This window comes from Cygnus olor, chromosome 1 (assembly GCF_009769625.2).
Source record: "Cygnus olor isolate bCygOlo1 chromosome 1, bCygOlo1.pri.v2, whole genome shotgun sequence".
In the NCBI taxonomy this organism is placed as follows: domain Eukaryota; kingdom Metazoa; phylum Chordata; class Aves; order Anseriformes; family Anatidae; genus Cygnus; species Cygnus olor.
The window spans coordinates 16155089-16176067 of record NC_049169.1 but is presented as its reverse complement, the minus strand read 5'-3'; the positions used below and the strand labels follow the sequence as shown (position 1 = coordinate 16176067).

The following is a 20979-nucleotide window of genomic DNA, read 5'->3' as shown; positions in this document are numbered from 1 at the left end:
AGCTCCCACACCAGGCTCCTCTCTCACCATTTGTCACCTTTTCCCCACACTGTGAGGCAGATTAGAGACAAATCCTCCTCACTAAAACACACACACACCCCAAAACAACCCAAAACATCACCACCACCCCCAGGCAGGCTGCTGACAAGTCTGCTTTCTGTGGTGTTCAGCATTAGCTCTGTCTCTGCATTTTGCCATGGTAAGGAGCTAACATCCTCAGCCTGGTGGCTTTTTTTTTCAGTTTGGGGGGAAAACTGGGAGCAGAGGTGGGTACATCTCTGATGCAATCTTTGCACAGACCAAACATGAGTGGTTGGATTCTGCACAGGATGGGTCTGCTTTACTTTTTTTTCCCCATCTATCCTACACTGTAAAGCCATCCGTGTCAAGCTGCTCTGAGCACTCTGGTGCAGAGCTGTGTCACACAGCACAGACAAGGTCCTCTGGGTCCACAGGTTATGCAGCAAGTACTACTACTATGTTTTATAGTCCTGTGCAAGGAGGATGGTTGTCAAATCCATCGCCTCAGATCAGCTTTCACTCCACAACCCATGTTCTGCCCTTCCAATTCAGCTATGCCTTTGTGTAGCATCTTCCCCAGCTCCTTCCCACAAGAGCTGATGAGTGAGCGGCTTTCTCTGCACTGTGCAGAACAGACATGTTTCACAGCAGACCTTGCTGCAGCCAACAAAAGTTCTGGTGAGACCCAGGCCTTAAATTTTCTCTGCAAGACCCAACCCTCTTTGAGAAAGCAACCTTTTACCAGTCAGACACAACTGTGTTTGTCTTCCTGCAGCTAGCATAAACCAGGGGAATTTACTTCTATACTGCGGGCCTGGCTAATTCAGAAGAAATGCGTTCTGGTAAAAACACCTGACCTGGGTGAAATCTTTGACGTGGAGTGGTCTAGGACTGATAATTGAGAAAATCAGAAATTCCTGTTAAAAGACTTTCACTAGCGTTAGTAGAATCAGAGAATCGTAGAATATCCAAGTTGGAAGGGACCCACAAAGACCATCAAGTACAAATCCTGGGTCCCCAAAGGACCACCCACAGAAATAAACAAATAAAAAATCAGATCATATGTCTGAAAGTGTAGTAAGTGTAGTAGATTGGTGAACAGTTTCCCACTGAAAAGGAAACAGTGGTTGATAATTTTAAGGGATGGCAGACTGTGGCGGTGACCTTCCACTGCAGAATTTTGGAATCCGGCTCTGGGAACAGACCAAGCATTTCCACCAGCAGTGGGGTTTTCTGTACTTTTTGCAATAGTGGGAGATAGGAACAGGAAGAATCATCTTAAGAAGCCTGCAATGAAGGATTACCCTGCCTACAATGCTCTGAAAGGAGCTTAACTGCTGGGAGAGGGAGAGCTGGTCCTAGCAGCCTACAGTGGATGCCAGTCCCTTTCCAAACTCCTTACTAGAATACCTGTTTACTATTAAAGCTCTTACGGCTGCAAATTGTGACTCAGGTTTCTTATAGATAAATATCAATGAAGGTAAAAATAGTGCTTTAGCTCAGAGCTAAAAGGGTGTGAACTGTTGAGTTCATGAAGCCCCAGCCTTGCCATAATGTGCATCTCTCCTGGTGTATGTTGAAGGAGAACCAGTAAATGGCTATTATACTATTATACATGGAAATAACAGTGGCTCTAGATACCATGAGATGGTGCTTCTCATGGTCTTGGGAGATCATTCTGCAGCCAGAAACAGCTGAATTGCAAAGCAGATCTGTGTGACCCCAGTTCATGGTGAGCTGTGTTTCCCATAGATGTTCCTGACAGACCCACATTGCTTCCCCCAGAGCAGGGCTATGTGAATTGGGCTGGCTGTCCAGATGTTCAGTGTATTGTTTGTTTATGGTGATATTCATTAACTACTATTGATAATTTTATTTGATGAATACTGAATTGCAAATATTACATAGGAAAAGAGCAGTCATCAGGTGTGTAAGCAACACTTTAATGACTAAATGCTTCTCTACATAAAACCAAAGATCAATGTCTGAGGGCCAAGGATATCAGTGTTTTCTGAACATTTTAGTAAACTGCGATGTTGAGAGGCTGAGTAAGTGGGGCAGAAATCCATAGAGTGAGTTTCTGTGAAAAAAAAGACACAAAAATAGTCAACAATTTTGTGTGAACTTAGTAAAGACCAACTTCAAAACAAGAAGGGAGCTTAGTCCTTTATGATTCCCTTAACAACACTTGGTAGACAAGACTGACTTGTTGGCAGTATGCATTTTTCTACTCCAGTATCCAATTCAACATCCCTTTTAGAAATTCAACAACATCTTAAAATTAATTAATAACATGAATTAAATATGAAATTATAGACACAATATCTATCCTGCTCTCTGTCTGTTCAGTGTTAAATTTGTTGTATTTTATGCTATGTAATTTCCATTTTTAGCACTTCAGTTTTATCTTTATGTTTCACAACCAATAATCTCTTAAAATGCATGATATCCGTTTGAATCTCTTAACTATTTCTTTGCCCTTCCACATATTGATGTTAATAGGACTCTAACAGTCGATGCTTAGATCACTTCTTCAGTGTGTGATATTTTCATAATTCCTCAAAAACAGTCCTCCACCACTACTTGGTAAGCAGAAAATCCACTTCTTGAATGATTTGCATTTTACTCAAATCCAGAGCCAGATCCAGACAGAAATACTGCAACTCCACCCAAACATTAACCAAAAAGCACAGAGCAGACAGAAAGGCTGCCCCAGACTGTGCTGCTGCTTCCCAGCAGAGAAAAAGGAGAATCTTCCTGTGCACAGATCATTTTGTTTTCAACATGAGCCTGGTCCACAGAAGAACTCCTCCAGCATCCCTGCTGCAGTTGCAGGGGAGTGTCTGAGGCTCTTAGGGTACAGCGCTCCAGCGGGAAAAAAAAAGATAAACAGTCCTAATAATAGGAAGATTCTGGGATATTACACATGTCAGGGTAGCACTGCATGAACTGGAGAGAAAGAAGTGGCTTATTACTAAGCAAACTGCTTCTATTTATATACAAATAACTATGGCTCAATTATGCACTTAAGCACTGCTTTTAGGCAATTTTGCTTTCTGTAAACCAAAAGCAATATAGTAGAAGTTACTTTCTGCTATATCCCTTCAAACAGACTGTAGTCTTTGTGCTTGTTAAACTATTATGCGGTATGTAATCTCATTAAGCCTGTGAGAAAGTGGCAAATTTGCCCTTTAGAATTCATTATTTTTTTAATTACATGGGTTGTAAGTTTTCAAGATCTAAACCCTGGCTGCTAACGCTTTTTTTTTTTTAATAGAATGTCTAACACAAGAGAGGATTATAGGTAATGGCATTAAAACAGCTGTAAAGGAATGGTGGGAGAGGTTTGGCTGAATCTCGTACAGTTGTGAGAGGAATATATTTAGCTGGTTTAGGTTACTGTCTGACTTAAGTAAATTTTGTGCAGTTTGGACCTACTACAGCAGTCTGGTAGCTTTTTTCCCTGTTATCTGAAATGGTTCTTAAGCCACAGAGATCATCTTTTGTGCTTTGATCAAGTTTTAGATGATACGTTTGTGACAAGCTTTTTACTCTTTCTTGATCATCTTTTTATGTTCTGCTGTTAGCATGCAGTTATCTTCTGGATTTCTGAGATTGGTGCCTTCAAGCATATCTCAATGGAGTGTTTTCTTTACCCTGCCACATTTATGTTGCTTTCAGCTTGCTTAGAGGCAGTTTGGCTGTTAAACAATTTCTTCCCTTGAGGCAACACTGATTACTCTTATTTATGACATCGTCTCTGAAAGTGAGTTTATTTTTTTTTTATGATTCTCCATGGCAGAAATTTATTCTCAGCAATTTTCTTCCTTTACAGATTTCTTCAATAAAGTAAATGTTAGAACCAGGTGCATATAATGGGGATCCCACTTTGGTTGCAAATAAACTTAAATCGTTAGGCCGAGTAGGCAGAGTAACAAAAGACGTGATATCCACTGCTTCTTGCCTCAGCTATGTACCTTTGACTGAATGACGAGCTAGTGGTTAGTGTTTTAGAGCGTTAGTGTTGGGAGTTCCCTGGGTGCAGACCAGTGCTCAGATGTGAGTAACACATGCACACATGTGGTGCAAGACCCACTTCAGCTTGGTGGCATGTAAGGGACAAGTAACAAGAGCCAGTGCTGCTCTTTTTGTCTATTCTGATGTGGAAAACAAAATTGTGACCACTAAGTCTGTGACTGCTGTGTATTAGGGATGTCCAGTCCATCCCCATGGGGTGTCTCCTTGCAGGTGCTAAAGGAGCAGCACGGTACAAGCAAGTCATGCATTCGGACCTGGGACAATGACGTTGGACAGGTGGCTTCCTACTTTCAGACAGTGAAACTGCGACTGGTGTCTCGCTGCTTTAATAGTTTCCTTAGGAATTCAAACATATGGCAGAGATTTGCCTTTCTTTCCTCTGACAACAGGGAGATGCTCATTAGAGCCAGCTACAGCGCATTCATTTTTGGACACTAAGTACTTGTACAAAAATATCTCTACCATTTCTTTTCAGTAGCTGATAAATATCTTTGTCAGGTCTTCTCATTTATCAGAATGATAACAATGTCCATAAAACAGCTAACTTCTCTCAGTTTGTGGAAATGTGTCTTCTTTCCATTATTTCGTTAGCTTAAAAAACTTGTGTGAGTGGCAGACATTGAGTGACAGAGAGGAAGAGAGACTGTGTGTGCAATAGCAAAGATGAAAGTTTCCTGTAACAGCTCTTTCTCTTGATTTTTTTCTTTTTCCTAAAACTCAGACTGTTGTACCAAGAATAAATGCCTGCTTATGCTTGGAAACATAAAGGGTCTGGATGAAAAACTGCTACTCACTGACTCTTCCCATGCCCCCTAGACTTTTCATAATCCCTCAGCGCAGCTCTTACCCCATTCAGCTCATAGGAGAAGGCATCTCTACGGATGGCTCTTCCATTCAGAGTGACAGCGTGAGGTTTCAGTTTCAGGCCCAGAATTGTTATTTTGTTGTACCTCAGAGAGTCAGCCCCCCGGTAGCCGTTTTTAAGTATTTCTGTCTTCAGGTTGCCCTGCAAAAGGCCACAGAGGAAATTTTAGGACCATCACAACTCTTTGGAGTTGACTTACTGGTACTGTGACTGTTGTAGTCTCAGTTTTGTCAGCCAATGTACAGAAAGCCTTCCAATGTAGACAATACAATCTGAGAACATAAAGTAAAAACAACACTCACATTAATCTTCACATAAGAAAGGTTTTGTGTATCATCATAAACTAACAAAATAAGAAACACAATTGCTTCTACAACATTCATTTGGCATCTTCTTGGGCCAGTTTTTCTACTCGTGATCAATGCAAATTCAGTTCTTGTACCCATTTGCAGGGTACAATGGCATACGCAAACCCAAAATCCAGATACAGAGATTCAATTAGTGACCTTGAGGCAGATTTGATTAACATCTGCAACTAACTGCTTTAAATGGGTAGCATCTTCCACAGACATCAGCTGCTAGATATGTTGCCACTGTTTTACATCCCACATCTCCAAAACTCCTGCTAATAATCTTCTCTGATATACATACCCCGGCTTTAAGGACAGTGAAGGAACACAGTATGTCCACAGGGCTTTGCTTGTTATACTTCCTACCTACTATATATCTTGTATTTAGGGATGAACCAAGAGGACATACAAAGTCATTAAACAAATTCATTTGGATCACCAGCAACAATAATTTCCCATACAAGCAATGAAGAGGAATTATTGCATTTGTTATGTGATCAAAGTTGTTAAGGAAATAAAGATGAATTATACTGCTCAGGAAATGATGAATTGCTATGCAACCATGACTTTTTAAAAATATGCCAAGGAGAAGCCCATGATGGAACCTTCTGCATAAATTAGCTTGTGTTATTTCAATATTGCACGGCCGGAGGAGGAGCAGAAGCTAGATCACAGTATCTGTAACTTAGGGCTGTGCTCAGACTGCTTACTTCGGGCATCCCCTCTAAAAATAAGTGCTAATCCCCAGCACGCTGATTTAATCTGAAATAAGGAGTGTTGGCTACTGGGGAGCAAATGGGCAGAGACCTCTAAAAGCCCCTGGAGAATGCCTTGGGGTACTTATACATGGTACCTTCCCCCATTGCTGAATGGGCTCATATTTGACAGGGGAAGATTCAGTAGAGACAGACCACCTCCCAACAGTGATTTATTTCTGTCTCAAGCATGGCCAGGCAGGTGAGCTAGCTCAAGGTGGTCTCATGGACTCAGCAAGCTCAGTATGATGCTCAGCCCAATGATTACAACTGTGTTAATAACTGAGGTTGCACTCGAGCTCTGAGGACTCTGCAGCAGACGCCACTGTCCATCTGACAGGTCCCAATCTGCCCTCCTTCAAGGCCCTGGGGAGAAGGAGAGGTGGTGATCCAGGGCAATGAGTGACCCCCTCCTCCCCAAGCACCTAGTGTGATTACAGCAATCGCCCAGGAAGGTTCCGGGTTCAGTTTGGAGCAAGGAACCTTATGGATATCACTTAAAGCCCTATAAATGTAAAGTACAAGCAAGTCCTGGACCCAAGGCCAGAAGCCAGGGCTTCCCCTATGTATTTTTTTTTCCCCAAACGTTTTCCCCCTGAAAACTGGACCAGTTTTAAAAAGAACTTGCTCCCAGGCTATTCAGTTACCTAGTGGTTAGCAAACTTTTTCAGAAGCTGCCATCTCCTTGGGCAAGAGCCCTCTTTGGTAACCCATTTCAGCAAACAGCAAGCCATGCACCCCGTTCCTTTGGTGTAGTTGAAGGCATTCGGCCCGGTCTGAGCATCTCTACCTTGCCTGCTCTGGGCACGGAGGCAGAGATTCTGGCTCTCCCTGCTTGTCCCTGAAGTAAAGTGGAGCCTATACATCTGGCTCACATCCTTCTAAACTAGTAGGTTTAATAATACGGGGCACCTTGACTTAGGTCACTTGGCCATCATGCGTGTCAAAATGGTGTCAAGTGAATTAAAACACCTACCGCGGTGAGGCAGTGCCCGAGAGCAGGCAGCATGAATCATTCCCTAAGGTTTAAGTGCCTGCACTGGTCTTGAATTCCTTTGTACTTCTGGGTTGTTCGAATGAAAGTATAAAAGAGAAGGTCTAATCCTGCAGCTGGTACCTTTGCAGAACTCTACGCTGGATTCAGAGTAAATGCTGTGATGTCAGACCTTACCAGTAAATCTCTCAGGGACCAAAATTTGTGTGTTTTTCTAAAAGTGAATATGATTAAACTGTTCATCCATAATTTTTTAAGAATATAGAAATGTGCAACATACACCAAGATTCTCAAACATTTCTCATACTTCTGCAATTTGCTGTTTGAGATGGATTTTTTTCTTTATAAACACATAATAAAAAACTGACATTAGAGATTATTGGAATGCAGATAGGGACTTCAGCTATGGATTTACAGGCAGAAGTCAAAGATGAGCAATGAGAAATGGAAGAGCCAGTGAATCAACAATCTAATTTGCACAGATCAGAATTTAATATAAAACTGGATATTGTTTTTCTGTATTGCCTCCCTGCAATAAATTGCTATACACAGACTACAGAAAGTCAAAGTGATTTTTCTTCCTTTTTGCAGTTGAAATATCATTTCTTAGAAGACTTTTTCATGATAAATCAAGAAGAAAACAGATTAAAAATTAAATTTAAATCTAGACATGCAGTGTTACTTCCAGAAAAATACCTCACGAATATACAAGATTACATAACAAAACCCATCAGCTTCCTCTTACTTGCTCTCACTCCTGGAGGACACACATTCTAAGAGCAATATCACAATAAGCATTAATATAATTTTTTATTCTTCTGAAGATTTTCTATAGACTACTTTGGTGCTTTCAGGAACACACAGTGTGAGAACTGTGCTACAGTACATGTGAACACTGGAATTGCAGATGAAATATAATCTGTATAGATTGCTGAAGTAGGTTCAGCTTTTTTTGAATAACTCCCACAACTTACTATCATACACTTAATGAGCTTCCAGTAGGTTTATTTTATAGTGTTTTTCTCAGATGAAGCCGAGACTGCTGAGTTTTTCTGTTCAGCTTTCTCAAGACACGCCTGAGAAGTGAACCACATGTGAAAGGCATTGGAGCCCTGACTCTGTGCCTGTGCTGTATGAAGCATCCATCAGCACGGCACAGCAGGTTGCTGGCAGCTTGCTGAATCACTCCACGGGATGCCAACCGTGGGAGCAATCTCCGTGCCATCTGACAAGGAGTTGCAAGCTAAAGAAGGGAGAGTATGTAATTCTCTGGGCCACAAAATACAAGCTTCGTGTGAGCACAGCTAAGAAGTTGTGAGGATAGCCTGTAGGCGAGAACACAGCCCTCTCCTACCCGTCAGACTAAAAGTGCTTGCAGGAGGAAGGCAAGGAAAATGTCCCTCATCCCCAGGACCTGCAACTCAGGAAAAATAACTGAGCTAAAAAAGTGGATTTGCAGGTTCACATCACACCACGGGTGTTAATGATGCGTCACTGTGATAGTCAATGAAGCAAACACAAAACTGCAGGCTCATGGTTGGATTAATTTGTAGCTGCCTGCAAACGAAAACATTAGGTAGCTTACCAGTTTCAAAGGCTGAGCTGTATGAAAAAATGTTATTTGGATGAAAGTTAGACATCAGCACCTTACAATAGCTACACTACAGTAGAGCTACCTGTAAGTCTGTGGGTACCTGGTACGTTGTTACTTACTGCGCCGTATGTGTATTTAGCCAAGAAGTAGTTCTCATTTTCAATAGTATCTGTTAAAACACAAAACAAGGAGGATTAGTATCAAAACAGCAAAATCCATGAGCAGTTCACACTAATTGTGGCAAGCAGCTAATGTCACTCTCGGAGGACTGTGGGTTATTTAATCTCCTCCTCTATTCCTCTCGGTGTGACCTCACGAAGCGAGCTACTGCCCTCTCGAGCAGAGCAGCCGTCCCCAATGTCACACCTTTCTTGTGCTGAAACGCCGCCTTCAAGAGCACTCTGCTTTTCACCTCTAATGTTCAACCTCAAAGCTCTCCAGCTCTTTGTAATAGCAGTCAGTGCCGTTATACTGCTGAAAAGGTGGCCTGAGGACAGCCCTGCGTGTAGACCCTGCTTCATAGAGGGGGCCCAGACTCACCGATCGAATCACCATCATCCCAGAAGAGAGACCCAGAAGCTTCTCCTTGTTCATTCAGGGCAATAATGAGCCCAAATGGGTTCAGGCGGCTGTTGACAAATACACCAAGAGATGTCAGTATGAACTTCTGGCCACTGTCCCTTCCATGTTATTTAACAAAAACTTCTGAACACAATTAACTCTAATTTTAAGGTTACAAGAAAGGTTACACGGAAAAATGACTACATAGCTTCCTAAAATGGCTCTTGAAATTACGATGAGAACCTTACCCTGCTCTGTTCCCACCTTTCAAGTGCCTGTGTGGACAAGTTCCCCCTTCTTTAGTGGCCTTACGTGTGACAACTGGGCAGCTGGGGAGGCAGCTGGTCACTGAGGCTATTTCACTGTGCTTCAGTCTGGTCGCTGCATGGTGCTGCTCCCTCCCTTCCCTGCTCACGTTGGTGTCTGGTTCAGACCCGAGGCCAGCCCTTTACCCATTGGTGTGGGGAAACAATCTTCCTCGAGAGAGCTTTGAGCCTCTCCACCTTGCCCATGGCATTTGATAAATTCACCCAAGGACAAGAGGTTTGCATCTTCCCCTAGCATATGTTCACTGCGAGCGGCTGGCAGCTGGTCATCGTGGCCGTGAGAGGTGCAAGAGCTTCTCCTAGCAAAGCTGCAGAGCCAGGTGTGGGTTTCGGCCATGTGAGAGATGACGTGGGTCATCTCCGGGGTGACTTCTAACGCAACCGAGCGAGTAGTGGGATAAAAATACTGTGCTTATCAGCTGGGATGGCAGCTGGGAGCTGCAGATAGCTTCTCTTCTGCTCTTTCTTTTTGATTGCTTTTTGGTGGTGATGAGTCTGACCTGCACCACTGTTTTTTGGGGACAGACACGGCTCGCAATATTACCTCTTGGTAGTTGTGGTGGCTGGAGCCTGTTCTGGCAGAATGTAGCCTCCACGGATGAACAGAGGGATCTTGTTCAATGGGGCAGCGACAGTAGCATACGTCCCGCGCCAGGCACTTGGCACTTTGTAACCCTACCACAAAAATTAATACAGTTAAAAAACTATATGCAAATGCAGGCACTAAACATTGTCACCATATATCACTGGAAAGGAGACCAAGGGGTATATTTTCATCTTAATTACACCAGTTTAAATATGCACCAAAAAATAAGCAGATTTCAGGGGCATTATTCCAGTTTCTTTTTTGAACATGAAGAGAATCTAGCCCCTGCAGTGATGCATATGCATGAAGATACAGCCATCATGAATGAAAGACAGTAAATCGTCTTTTAAAATGGTATCATTACTCTGTATGCTGGGGAAAAAAAAATCATCAAGACATGAAGCAAAAAGAAAAAGAAACTTTCACTTCCTTTTTTTATGCATATGGAAACTGTCACATTTCAGTGTAAGGTGAGTGATTCATAATCATTGGGGAATGTAAACTGTAGATTTTCTTCTCTTTTAAGGACAAGTCTTCCCCTTTCAAAAAGTAATTACGGGATTCAATGAGTGAAATTCATATATGTGTAGACAACTAGCATAAATTCTCTGCATCGTTTCTTTCTGCTTTAATCCCTAAAAAAAACAGGTGTAGGCAAGGTTTATGTGCAGAGGAGGTAACAGGAGGGCTTGGCTCTTGCCCTCTATGAAGGGTAATTATAACTTATGGTAAATATCCAGCCTTGCTTCTGGACGAGCACCAGCAAACACATGCCAGGTGCTGGGAGCTGCTCTTTGCTGATGTGTGGGACACGCCCCACAGGCAGGGGACACCAGGACAATGCTCCCATGCCTGCCCCTGCACGTGGGCTTGGGGGGAACTGCAGCAAGGAGGGCTGAGCAAAATGCTCGACCCCACTGAACCATGGCCTTATGAGAGGAGAAAGGAAAAGAGCTAGATGAACATCCCTCTGAAGACACCAGTGAAATGCTGCAGATGCCCAGAGCAGTGCCTATTGAAGAATAAGCCTGAATTTCCTCCGAGAGCTGCTCTGTCGTTCCCACTTGTCTGGCGGTGCTGCTCAGGGTAGTTAGCAGCAGCCTGATGCTCCTGGGCTCAGGTTTCTGAAAACTTTTAACATCAGCCTAACTAACTACCCCTGAAGCCAGAGCTGGTTTCATCCAGCAGATTTCAGCAGAGCACAGCTCAAAACCCGAGCACTTTGGGAACTGCAGCGCTGAGAATGGCATTGGAGAGGTCGAACCCTGCAGCCCCTGAATCTAGAGGAATATGGCTTTTTTCCACAAAGCATCTTGCTCTGCAGCTCCTGAAGCATCTTCTGGAAGGGAGCCTCATGCTGCTCTGTACATATGCCTTCTGTCCAAAATGATGCGTGTGCAAAACTCTGTGCACAAAAAGGTTGCAGCATGTTCTCAGGAGCGCAGCTCAGGTCTCTGTTTCGACACAGGTAAGGGTATAGGTATAATAACTTAAGCATGCAATAAGGGTGAAGAAAAAAAGAATAGAAATCTTGACAATGTCGTGAATTTCTAGGCTGCTCTTGAAAATTGTGTTCTCTGTGTCTTTACAGCTTTACAAACCAAAAATAGCAAATAAAATGCTACTGAAAGCTGTGCAATTTACTCTCCCAGCTAGGCTGGTGTTGACTTTTTGTGCTCTAGTTTTCTTAAACACAGATGCTGAGGTAAAAATACTGCTGAACGTTGCTAAAAGTCATTTTGCTGGAATTGTAATATTTTAAGTTCTGTAAAAATGTAAGAAACTGAATTTTAGAAATACTTACAGTGTAGTAGTCAAACCACGTTGCTTCAGGGAAATACACATCCACAGATCTCGCTCCCTGTAATTGTTATAAAATGATTAAAGTCCTTCTCTTTTTACATTTCTGATATTACATTAGCTTTATTATATTTGTGCATGGATAGATGTACACTCAATCCTCTAACAGCATCAAATTTTGGATATTAAGGCTGAGTTATTGTCACAGCAATGGACTCGTGCTGGCCAATCTATGATGCAAAATAGATGACCCTACCCAATCTGGGGGGCTTTACTACAGGTCTGTGGGATAAGTCAGTGTTAAGTTGTTAGTTCAGCGTGGTACACCGCTCCACGTCTTGCAAACATAACATCTGAGTGATGCCAGCGAGGGCTATGGCACTGCAAGGCAGGACTTCACATCAGACAACAGAGCAGGCTGGAGTGGCAGTGAGGGCAACCACTGCTTCGTCCCTCTTGCCAAAACAGGCAAAGAGCAATGTCTGCACGCAGGACATGCAGATATATGCCTTATTTGCAATCACTTAAAGTTGCGGATAAATTATATTATCTAATGCACTGCTAATTGCACAATTGCTGCACTTTGTTTTACAGCATGCATTGCATCGTATTATTGCAGGGATAAAATCACACTAAAGGCACTTTGAATTAATCACTCTAGGAAAAGTCAGAATCAAAACATATTTCCCTTTTTTTTTTTTTTTTTGGTCATGAGTTGCTTGTTCTCACAAACAGATTAGTTTTGAGTCTCAAAGCAGACGTCTGCCCCTTTGCAGAGCTATGGTTATCCCCTGGGAGGAGATGGAGCATGAAATGTCAAGGTGGAGGAGAAGAGCTAAGGCATAGTTACCACTTGACATTTTAGGGATTTTTTTTTCATATTAACCAATAGAAGAACTAAGAAATAGCTGCTTTTTTAACGCATGCAAATCTCATATTAGAATACAGCAACTGCTAACCTGGAAATTTGTCCTGTCCTGTGACCTGTCTCCCACAACAGGCAGTGCTGCATGGCTCAGGGAAGGTGTCCTAATTCTGCAGCAAGTAAGGCTGGGGTGCTGTGCCCTGTCTGTTTAGCAACTAAAGGTTGGCTAAGTGTGTATAACACCTTTAAAGCTTGAAAGGAAACCCTATAAAGTCAAGATGTCCCTCTTCCTAGATTTTCTCAGCATTACTACAACAATTCTGGATATTCTGATGTGCAGAGAAGCGTGCAATCACCGCCTGACTCTTGATAAGCCTTGCTTTAAGGAGTCCCTAAGTAACAGCCAGTGTAAGAACATTTCCCGTTTTCATTTTGATTAATCTCCCTCACTCACACCCTTGGAATCAAGGAGCAGAGGGAAACCTGTCCTGCCCCACCTTCTCCAGGTGAGCAGGTGCCATGCTGCAGTTCGAGGCAGTCATCATCATCATTTTCATTCATTTCATTGCAGGAAGCAACCCCTGGCTTCTCACCCTCTCTTTATGGGAAGGTTTCTCCCACATCTTTTCATCATCTTACTGGTCTGAGACCCTTTGAATTCTCCACGTTAGTCACCAGCTATTAGAAACCTGGGGGAGTCTGAAGATGAAGGACTGACGAATGAAGTGCCACAGAGGAGTCGGAATGGTTTTATGTGAAGAAATAAGAATTTCATTTTAAATTCACATAGGCACAAGGGTTGCATTAAAAAAATGACAAGCAGAAGCCTGCTTACGTGTTTGATCATCAGCATCATGTAGGAAATGTCTCAGATATTCTGGCAGCATGCTGATCACAAACAGCTCCAGGATACATCACATGGAGATGTTTGCCTCTGCACAACTACACCGTTCTGGTGCTCCGTTGAGGCTGCACCCTGCTAGCAGTCAGCAGCGGGGTGAGGAGAGAAACCCACCCTTGCTCCAGCTGAGCAGCAAGAGCAAACCCACCCTGCAGCTCTATTCTGGGGCCCACGACAGCATCTGCTACCCTGACCTAACCTGTGGCCATCACAGCCATAGGGAAATGATGGCTTTTAAAGCCTGCCATATTATCAGCTATCATTGTCATCATTTTTGTAAGGGTGGTGTGTGCACATGGTGCTGGTAAACGCCTTGCACAACCCTTAAGATGCTGCAGCGCCAAAACGCAATGGGACAGCAGTAAATAAGGAGACCAGTTTGTTTCAGTCCCTCCATGTTTCTTCCTAGCCTGGCGATTATTGCCTTGTGTGTCCTTGGAGGGATCTATCAGCACAGGCGTAGGAGCGCTCGAGGGGCAGCATCCAGCCTGCTGACATCTGTTCAGCGCTCACAGTGGCAGGGAAATGCCGTGCCCTCGCCTTCACCCTCCCACCTCCAGCACCGGGCAGCCCTGCGCTGCTCAGGCTTGTTTTGAAATGCCTTCTGCAGGGTTTGACAGGGGAAGGAGGAAACGGGTGGATATGAGCAAACATGCCCTGAATGTCATCTAGTGCCCTAAGCGGAGTTCATTTATTTTATTCCAGTATGATGGCGCTTTTTAATTGCAGTACTTGCCTCTTCAAGAACAGGAGCAACCATAAATGCAGGTCCCCAAAGGAAGGCAGTATCTATTCCACGAGACTGCTGATCAGAGGTAAATCTAGCATGGAAAGTGAGGCATGTTAATTCACATTTTTATAGAACTTGCAGAATATTTCGACATTACTCGCTGCCACAAGAAATCTGCTTCCTTAATGCATCCTTCACCACCACCACATATTTCTCCTGGCTGAGGGAGTGCCAAAAGCTGGACAGAGATTCAGAAATTACAGTAACACTGCCGTGCTCTGGCAGATTCTCTGATTCTGTGATATGGCTTCCTACACCCTTCACAGATTTGCATTAGAAATCCTTTGCAGGACAAACACCAAGCAACCTTCATATGTATTGCACTTTGTAGCTGTCTTGGCTGGATGGCACCTTAGAGATTTCAGTATATTTTATTCAATGTATTAAGATCATTCTGATTCTGATCATATCCTCCAGACATGCATTTGCAATCCCATTCACCCTGGGTCATCTGCCAGCCTGGGATGAGCTCTCTATTGCATCCTGCATCAGCTAATGAAAATACTGACAAGCCCCAGGCATAAAGGAGACATCCTCCCCCCTCTTAGGAACCTCAGCTCATACGACATAAAATCTCTGAGAATCTGAACAGGCTTCCAGTCATTTGTAAGCCTATCTCCTAGGACATCCATGCAGATCATCATTTCCAAGTTAGCTTATAACAGTGTCACACAGAGCAGTGGCTCAACCCTCCTAAAATCAAGCTACGTTGTACCTCCTGCTTTCCTCCCTTTCCCACTCAATAGCCCTGTTGCCTCATCAGAAAAGGCAATCATAATTTGCTTTTGACAAATTCACACTGGCTGTTGCACATTAGTGTATAATTCCTATGTCCTCAGAGAATAATCTGTTCCAAAGTTTATTTTCCGTGTTCTGTTTAACTGAGGCTGTTCAACACCTTGGTGCTGCCCCTGCCTAAAGGCAGGTTTTTATTTTATGGAGCAGAGTGGCTCAGTGTCAGTGCCTGCTCTGACACCCTACCTGCTTGTTAGGGGTACCCAAAACAGCAAAAATACATCAGCAGTTAAAAGACATACTTTCAGCGCTCGGATTTCTAAAATATTGCAAGTTTAGGAGAGTACGTGGAACTCAGGACAAATTCTCCTTGAAGGCATGCTTCAGCATCTCATCTATTGAAACCTCAGTAGGTGAAGACACTAGTTATTCTGTGTTTATTTTTCTATCAAAAAATAGTAGCTCTTTTGTATGTCCTAATCTTGGGTATTATTGAGTTTCAACATAATGCTTTGTAAATATTTTCAGTGTGGTGGGTTTTTAGATGAATTACCTGGTTTTCAGATTTCTGAAATATAATGTGTTAGGTTTTTTGTCCTCTCAACAACTTCTCTCTATTTTTAATTTCACTGTAATAAAATTAGAGTATTATTTCAACACACTGTGTTGTGGGAGATTTCAGGAGAAAAAAATGATTAAGAAATGATGACAACAGAGAAGCTGATCATCTTACTTGCACTTGGAAATGAGCATCTCACCATCTATCTAAGCACTATTTCCTTTTTCAATTACAGCAACCATGAGCACACATTCAGCAAACAAATGAATTTTCCCATTTTGAAAACATAAGCCATTAAGCACAGCATAGTTGTGATCTATGAAATACGCCTCACTCCATCTACATGCTTCCTATGGTTAGGCAGTAGCCTCTCTGCTGTCTTATTTTCCCCCGGTAGGCTATTAAGCAAAGCTTTTCCCCCCAGGAGTACAGTAATGGATTACCACCCCCAGGTCTTTTTGGACAGCCAAGCTACCAGCGTCTGTTTCACTGAGTGAAAGCCTCTGCGTGAGACACTTCAAAGACATATAGGCATCTCCTGGGATGCTGTTCTTGTTTGTTGTTTGAAATGAGCACCTAAACATTTGAAATGAAACGAGAAATCTGAAATGACCACACGAAGTAGGTATTGCTTGGAGACTCCCTGCCCAGCTACAGTTGTTTTCGTGGTGAGGTTTGTGAACTCGTAACAGCTTCACCTGAAAAGCTAGTCCAGTTTTTTAGCTTTGTGTTTGTTACAAGGAAGAGAAAGATTTGATGTAAAATTCCATCACCTGGACCTCAAAAAATCTGTTTCAGTTCTCTTTCTCTAAACCCCACATTTCTCCCTTTGTTAGCGTCTGGGTGACATTCTTTACTTGGGCAGGCACACTAAATAAAGAAGCATTAATTAGAAATAGTAAGAAATACTCATTAAGTAACAATAGTAACCAGAAATAAGTAATAATATTAATTATTTTAAAGCAATTTTAGCATCTAGCTATGGCAACATTAGCAAGTGACATGCCCGCTAGGATGGGACCTGGGTAGGAAGCCAGCTTGTGCTGTTCTCCTGATCTCTGCACTGCCTACCTGCATTTTAGAGGTTTTATTTCCAATAATCCTAGCTAACTTCCTATTAATGGCAGGAGTGCACCTTTTGACTTAGTTTCACCTGACAGGAGTCTCAGCTGGTGCATCTGAGACTACTCTAGAACTGAAATCAAAGCAAACTTGGAGATTTCCTAATGTAGACGTGCCGCAAAAGAGTACAGATAAAATATACTGTGAGTGGACAGACAGACAGCCTCAACATCACCAAAATCATTTGATATTAGCAGAGATTATTGAACATTAATGCCCAAAGTAACTTGGTTATTTCCAATATTCACATAAATCCGATTAACCGAAAATACTGCTAAAATAAATCCTTAAAATAGCATAAAAACCCTTGTAAGACATGAATACCTATAAAACTTCTCCTAAATGTTACCCTGTTAAATAAAGTAGCAGAGTAGGAAGAGGAAGGATATTACCTTTAAAATTAATCAGTTAGCCATTACACTGAGTAGGCAAAATAGATTTTGTGCATAACCATTTTGTTTTAGCATGTTCTGCACTTTAGTGTAATCTCAGTTTAATTTGCAAAAATGCCTTACCCTTTAACCAAAATGTTTTTAACCTAAAGGGAAAAAGAACATTAAACAGTCCGGGATGTAACCTGCACCAATGAGACTAAATTGTGCCAGAGCTTTGAGCAATAGCCTTTCATGTGCATTATTTGCTCTCCTTTTGCTCACGTCTTTGGATAAGGTATTCTGAAATAAAAAGTTTACCAAAAGCAGGTAAAAAGCTAATTAAATGTGCTGAAGGGGAAACTAGACTTCGCTTTGATTCCTACTTCTTCCAAACAGGGAAGAAAAAAAAAAAGGCAAAAAAAAAAGCTGTTCAAAAAATCTGAGGTCACATTTTCCAAGGGTTTTCTCAGTCTGTGTTTATTAATCTTCTCTTTGCACCTGCTTCTACACTCGAACATTTCTGTCGCCATTTTCTCTACGCAATTTGTGGCACAGATGTAGGTTTCATACATAGCATGCAGATGCAAGTGCTAAATTGGAAAATGCAAATGCCATGGATGATTGGAAAATGGAGCCTTCTCTGTATGAGGCCTTCTTGATATTCTGGGCCAGAATACAGATTTCATAGATTTAATTCAAATACAGAAAATACAGGTATGTGACTCCTACTTTTAAAAGAAAGGATTGCATATTTGCCTAAACCAAGAAATGTTGAGAATTCTCCTTACTTAACTCCTTTTTCAGTAGAAACAAATACAGGCTATATTTTAATGTATATCCATATCATATATATAAAGTTATTTTTGTTGTATATATTTTGATTAGACTTCATTGTAGAACTGTTCTTTTTAAGAGCAAGCATGCAATGATATTACTATCACTATTTTCAGGCAGATGTCAACTAGTTTGTACACAGAAGCTCGACTACTTCTTTGAGTAAAATAATGATAAAAAGAGAGTCTCTGAACTTACTCGTGCATCAGCGATCGTACCACCGTGTTGCCATGAACATGAGACTCGAAGAACAAGGTGTAGAGGTATGGCAGAAGGGAGTATCTGATCCGGAGCGTAGCTCGAGATATCTTGGCAAACTCTTCTCCAAAAAACGCTGGGTCTTGCTCCTGTTGAGTAAAAGCTTTGCACTGAGCTTTTTGGATACAAATGGATACAAATTCAACAGAGAAACCTGCATGCAACCTAAGGAAAGCTGTTGCTAGCATAATCCCATGAAAGTGAATGTTTATGTAGAAAAAGTACTGATTTGTGAACTAGAAGATGCGTTAAGAACCACATCAGCCCTCTGTGACAGAGAAGGAAAAGCAGAGGAAAAAGGGAAGACCAGCACCCTCCAAACAAAGGAAAGCGTAGTTATTTTATACTTATTTTTGGCCAAGAGTGTAAAGTGGGAGTGTGTCTCCCACTCCCACAAAGTGTGTCCTTTGATCCCTCCCACCTCAACTTCTCCAGCACTAAAATAAGACCACCAGCAAGGCACCTGGCTCCCTTCCACCTGCACAAAATTCTGCCGTAAGACTCAGTTTTCTCATTAAAATCAAAGAATATGTGATGAATTCCAAGGATAATGAAACATAAAAGGAACAGAAGTAACAAAGCTTTTTATACTATCTGGTGCTTTTCAGTGAAAAAAATGTATTAATTAAACCATTTGAAATCCCCAGTGGATTATGCAAAGTGGCTACTTAAGATTTTATTTTAACACTAAACTTAATATTAATTAAACTCAATATTTAAGTAAAGTTTCTTCACTATTATGTTTACATCAGAATAGTCTTTCCTGCTGGCTCTGAGGTCTGAAGCATCCATCTGTTATTTCAAAAATTGCACTGTATTTTTATCAGTTTAAGTCTGACACTGTACAAATATTGCTTAAGTTCAGGAAAAAAAGAAAAACAAAAAAGACTTGCTAGGTGATGCTGAGTCACCCAAAATGCCTTGTTCATTTCTGTCAGGGAACACGATGTTTTAAATGGGTTTAAATGGTGCAATAAAACCCAATGTATCTTCTGCTACTTCTGTCATTCAGTCACGGCTGAGTTGCAGCTCCTGTCACTTTTCCTGCCTATTAAATTGTGTGTACATTAATAGTACCCATTCACCCAGATCAGACCCATTTGCATGCCCAACAGGCCAAGTGAACCTATATAAATAAGGGATCTCTAATTTTATTGAACAGAGGTAAATAGAAAGTATTTATCAACTGCAGCACCTAAAACCCCACAGCCATTTGTTCTCCTCAGGAGAAATATCAGCATATCTCAGATATTATTATAGACTATAGGGTAAATCCTGACTTTCTTAATGCCAACACAATAGTTTATTCTTCCTGCTTTTGCCCTGTTTCTGGATGTACATCATACTTTCATGCAGAGGAAGAGGTCTCTTTGAGGAATGTAAATGTTGCAACATTTTGATGACAAAACTGTAAAGAAAATTGAAGGTTAGCTAACAACCTGATCTCAAGCATTGCACAGATCACTTTACAGAAGAAACAAAACAAAGCAAAGAGAAACAAAAAAGGCAGTTATTGAACTAGCAGAACCTTTTCATCATTGCTGCAGATAACACAGTGTGCTTACAAAGGCTGCAAGACCTTCACACTGATTGTAGTTAGAAACAACGTGATCCTTCTATCTAGGATAAGTCTTGAAAGGACTATATGATAAGTTGAAGCCAACGCACGGCTCTGATCTGGGGCCGCGCTTTTTCATCTTGCTCATGGGCTCATTGGCTCTGTTTCTCCTTGGCTGACAGCGCTGTTGCTGTTGCTGGCTGTCCTTGGAGTCCTCACGTGCTTGTCTGGAGTTTCTAACTGTGGCGTTTGTCTGAAACTCACTTTTAGATAGCAAGTGTGGTGTATGATGCCCTCTCTCCCCTTCTGTGTAATAACCATTAAAGTTGCAGGGGTACTGAAACAAAAATTGAAGTTAGCCAGTGAGCAAGAAGATGTACTGGCACTCACTGACCCTTATATAAAACCTGGGCTTCAATAGGTAAAAGATGGAGAGGATAAGTCTTACCTCTACAGGACTTTCAGATGTTAGATACTATATGTTTTCCAGTTTCTAAGCCATTTTTCCCTTACGGATGGGAAAAATTTACACTTCACAGCGTAATTCCTGCTCTCAGTACATCATTCCCTATCACCTGCTCAAGCTTTCCTGAGAATGGCAGGTTAATTTATGAGGAAGTAATACAAATCAACATCGTCACTACAGTAATCATAGAGTACAGCTCTGCATAACTTCATTTACTTACCATGTTTCCTTCTGCGTTGTGGTTTCTGGAAAATGGGTAGAAAGAGCCAAGCTGCATCCAGCGCAAGCAGAGTTCGTAGGTAGTGTTGTAGTTAAACCCACAGATGTCAGCACCAATCTGGAGAGAAAATATCATAGCATAAGCGTTTGCAATTGTTGCTGGGGCCCAAAAATGAGAAACCACAGAAGATTGTTAATAAATATAAATTTTGGAAAGAGATACCGGTTTCTGATGACTTCATAAGAATGTTCCAGGATATAGTGATACTAATTTTGCTGGGGTGGAGATTTTATTGGCTCCTGGAGCATTAAAATCTGTGTGGAAGATCTGAACATATTTCAATAATTACAGAAATCCTGCATCCCAGCTTGCAAAATCTGAAACTTACAGAGGGACCTCAAATCATA

General features: G+C 41.8%; 1 protein-coding gene across 1 annotated transcript in view; it reads right to left on the bottom strand.

The window, feature by feature from the left end:
* Positions 1-1962: 1962 nt before the first annotated feature.
* Positions 1963-20979, bottom strand: part of LOC121063322 (sucrase-isomaltase, intestinal-like) — a 55903-nt gene continuing 36886 nt past the window's right edge. Inside the window, exons 15-23 of the mRNA XM_040543740.1 lie at positions 20573-20689; positions 18269-18417; positions 14393-14477; positions 11895-11951; positions 10049-10179; positions 9158-9246; positions 8737-8786; positions 4907-5065; positions 1963-2101 (exon numbers count right to left, since the gene is read on the bottom strand). Coding sequence (XP_040399674.1) covers positions 2042-2101; positions 4907-5065; positions 8737-8786; positions 9158-9246; positions 10049-10179; positions 11895-11951; positions 14393-14477; positions 18269-18417; positions 20573-20689 — 897 coding nt within the window. The 3' untranslated portion in view covers positions 1963-2041. The remainder of the gene's footprint in view (positions 2102-4906; positions 5066-8736; positions 8787-9157; positions 9247-10048; positions 10180-11894; positions 11952-14392; positions 14478-18268; positions 18418-20572; positions 20690-20979) is intronic.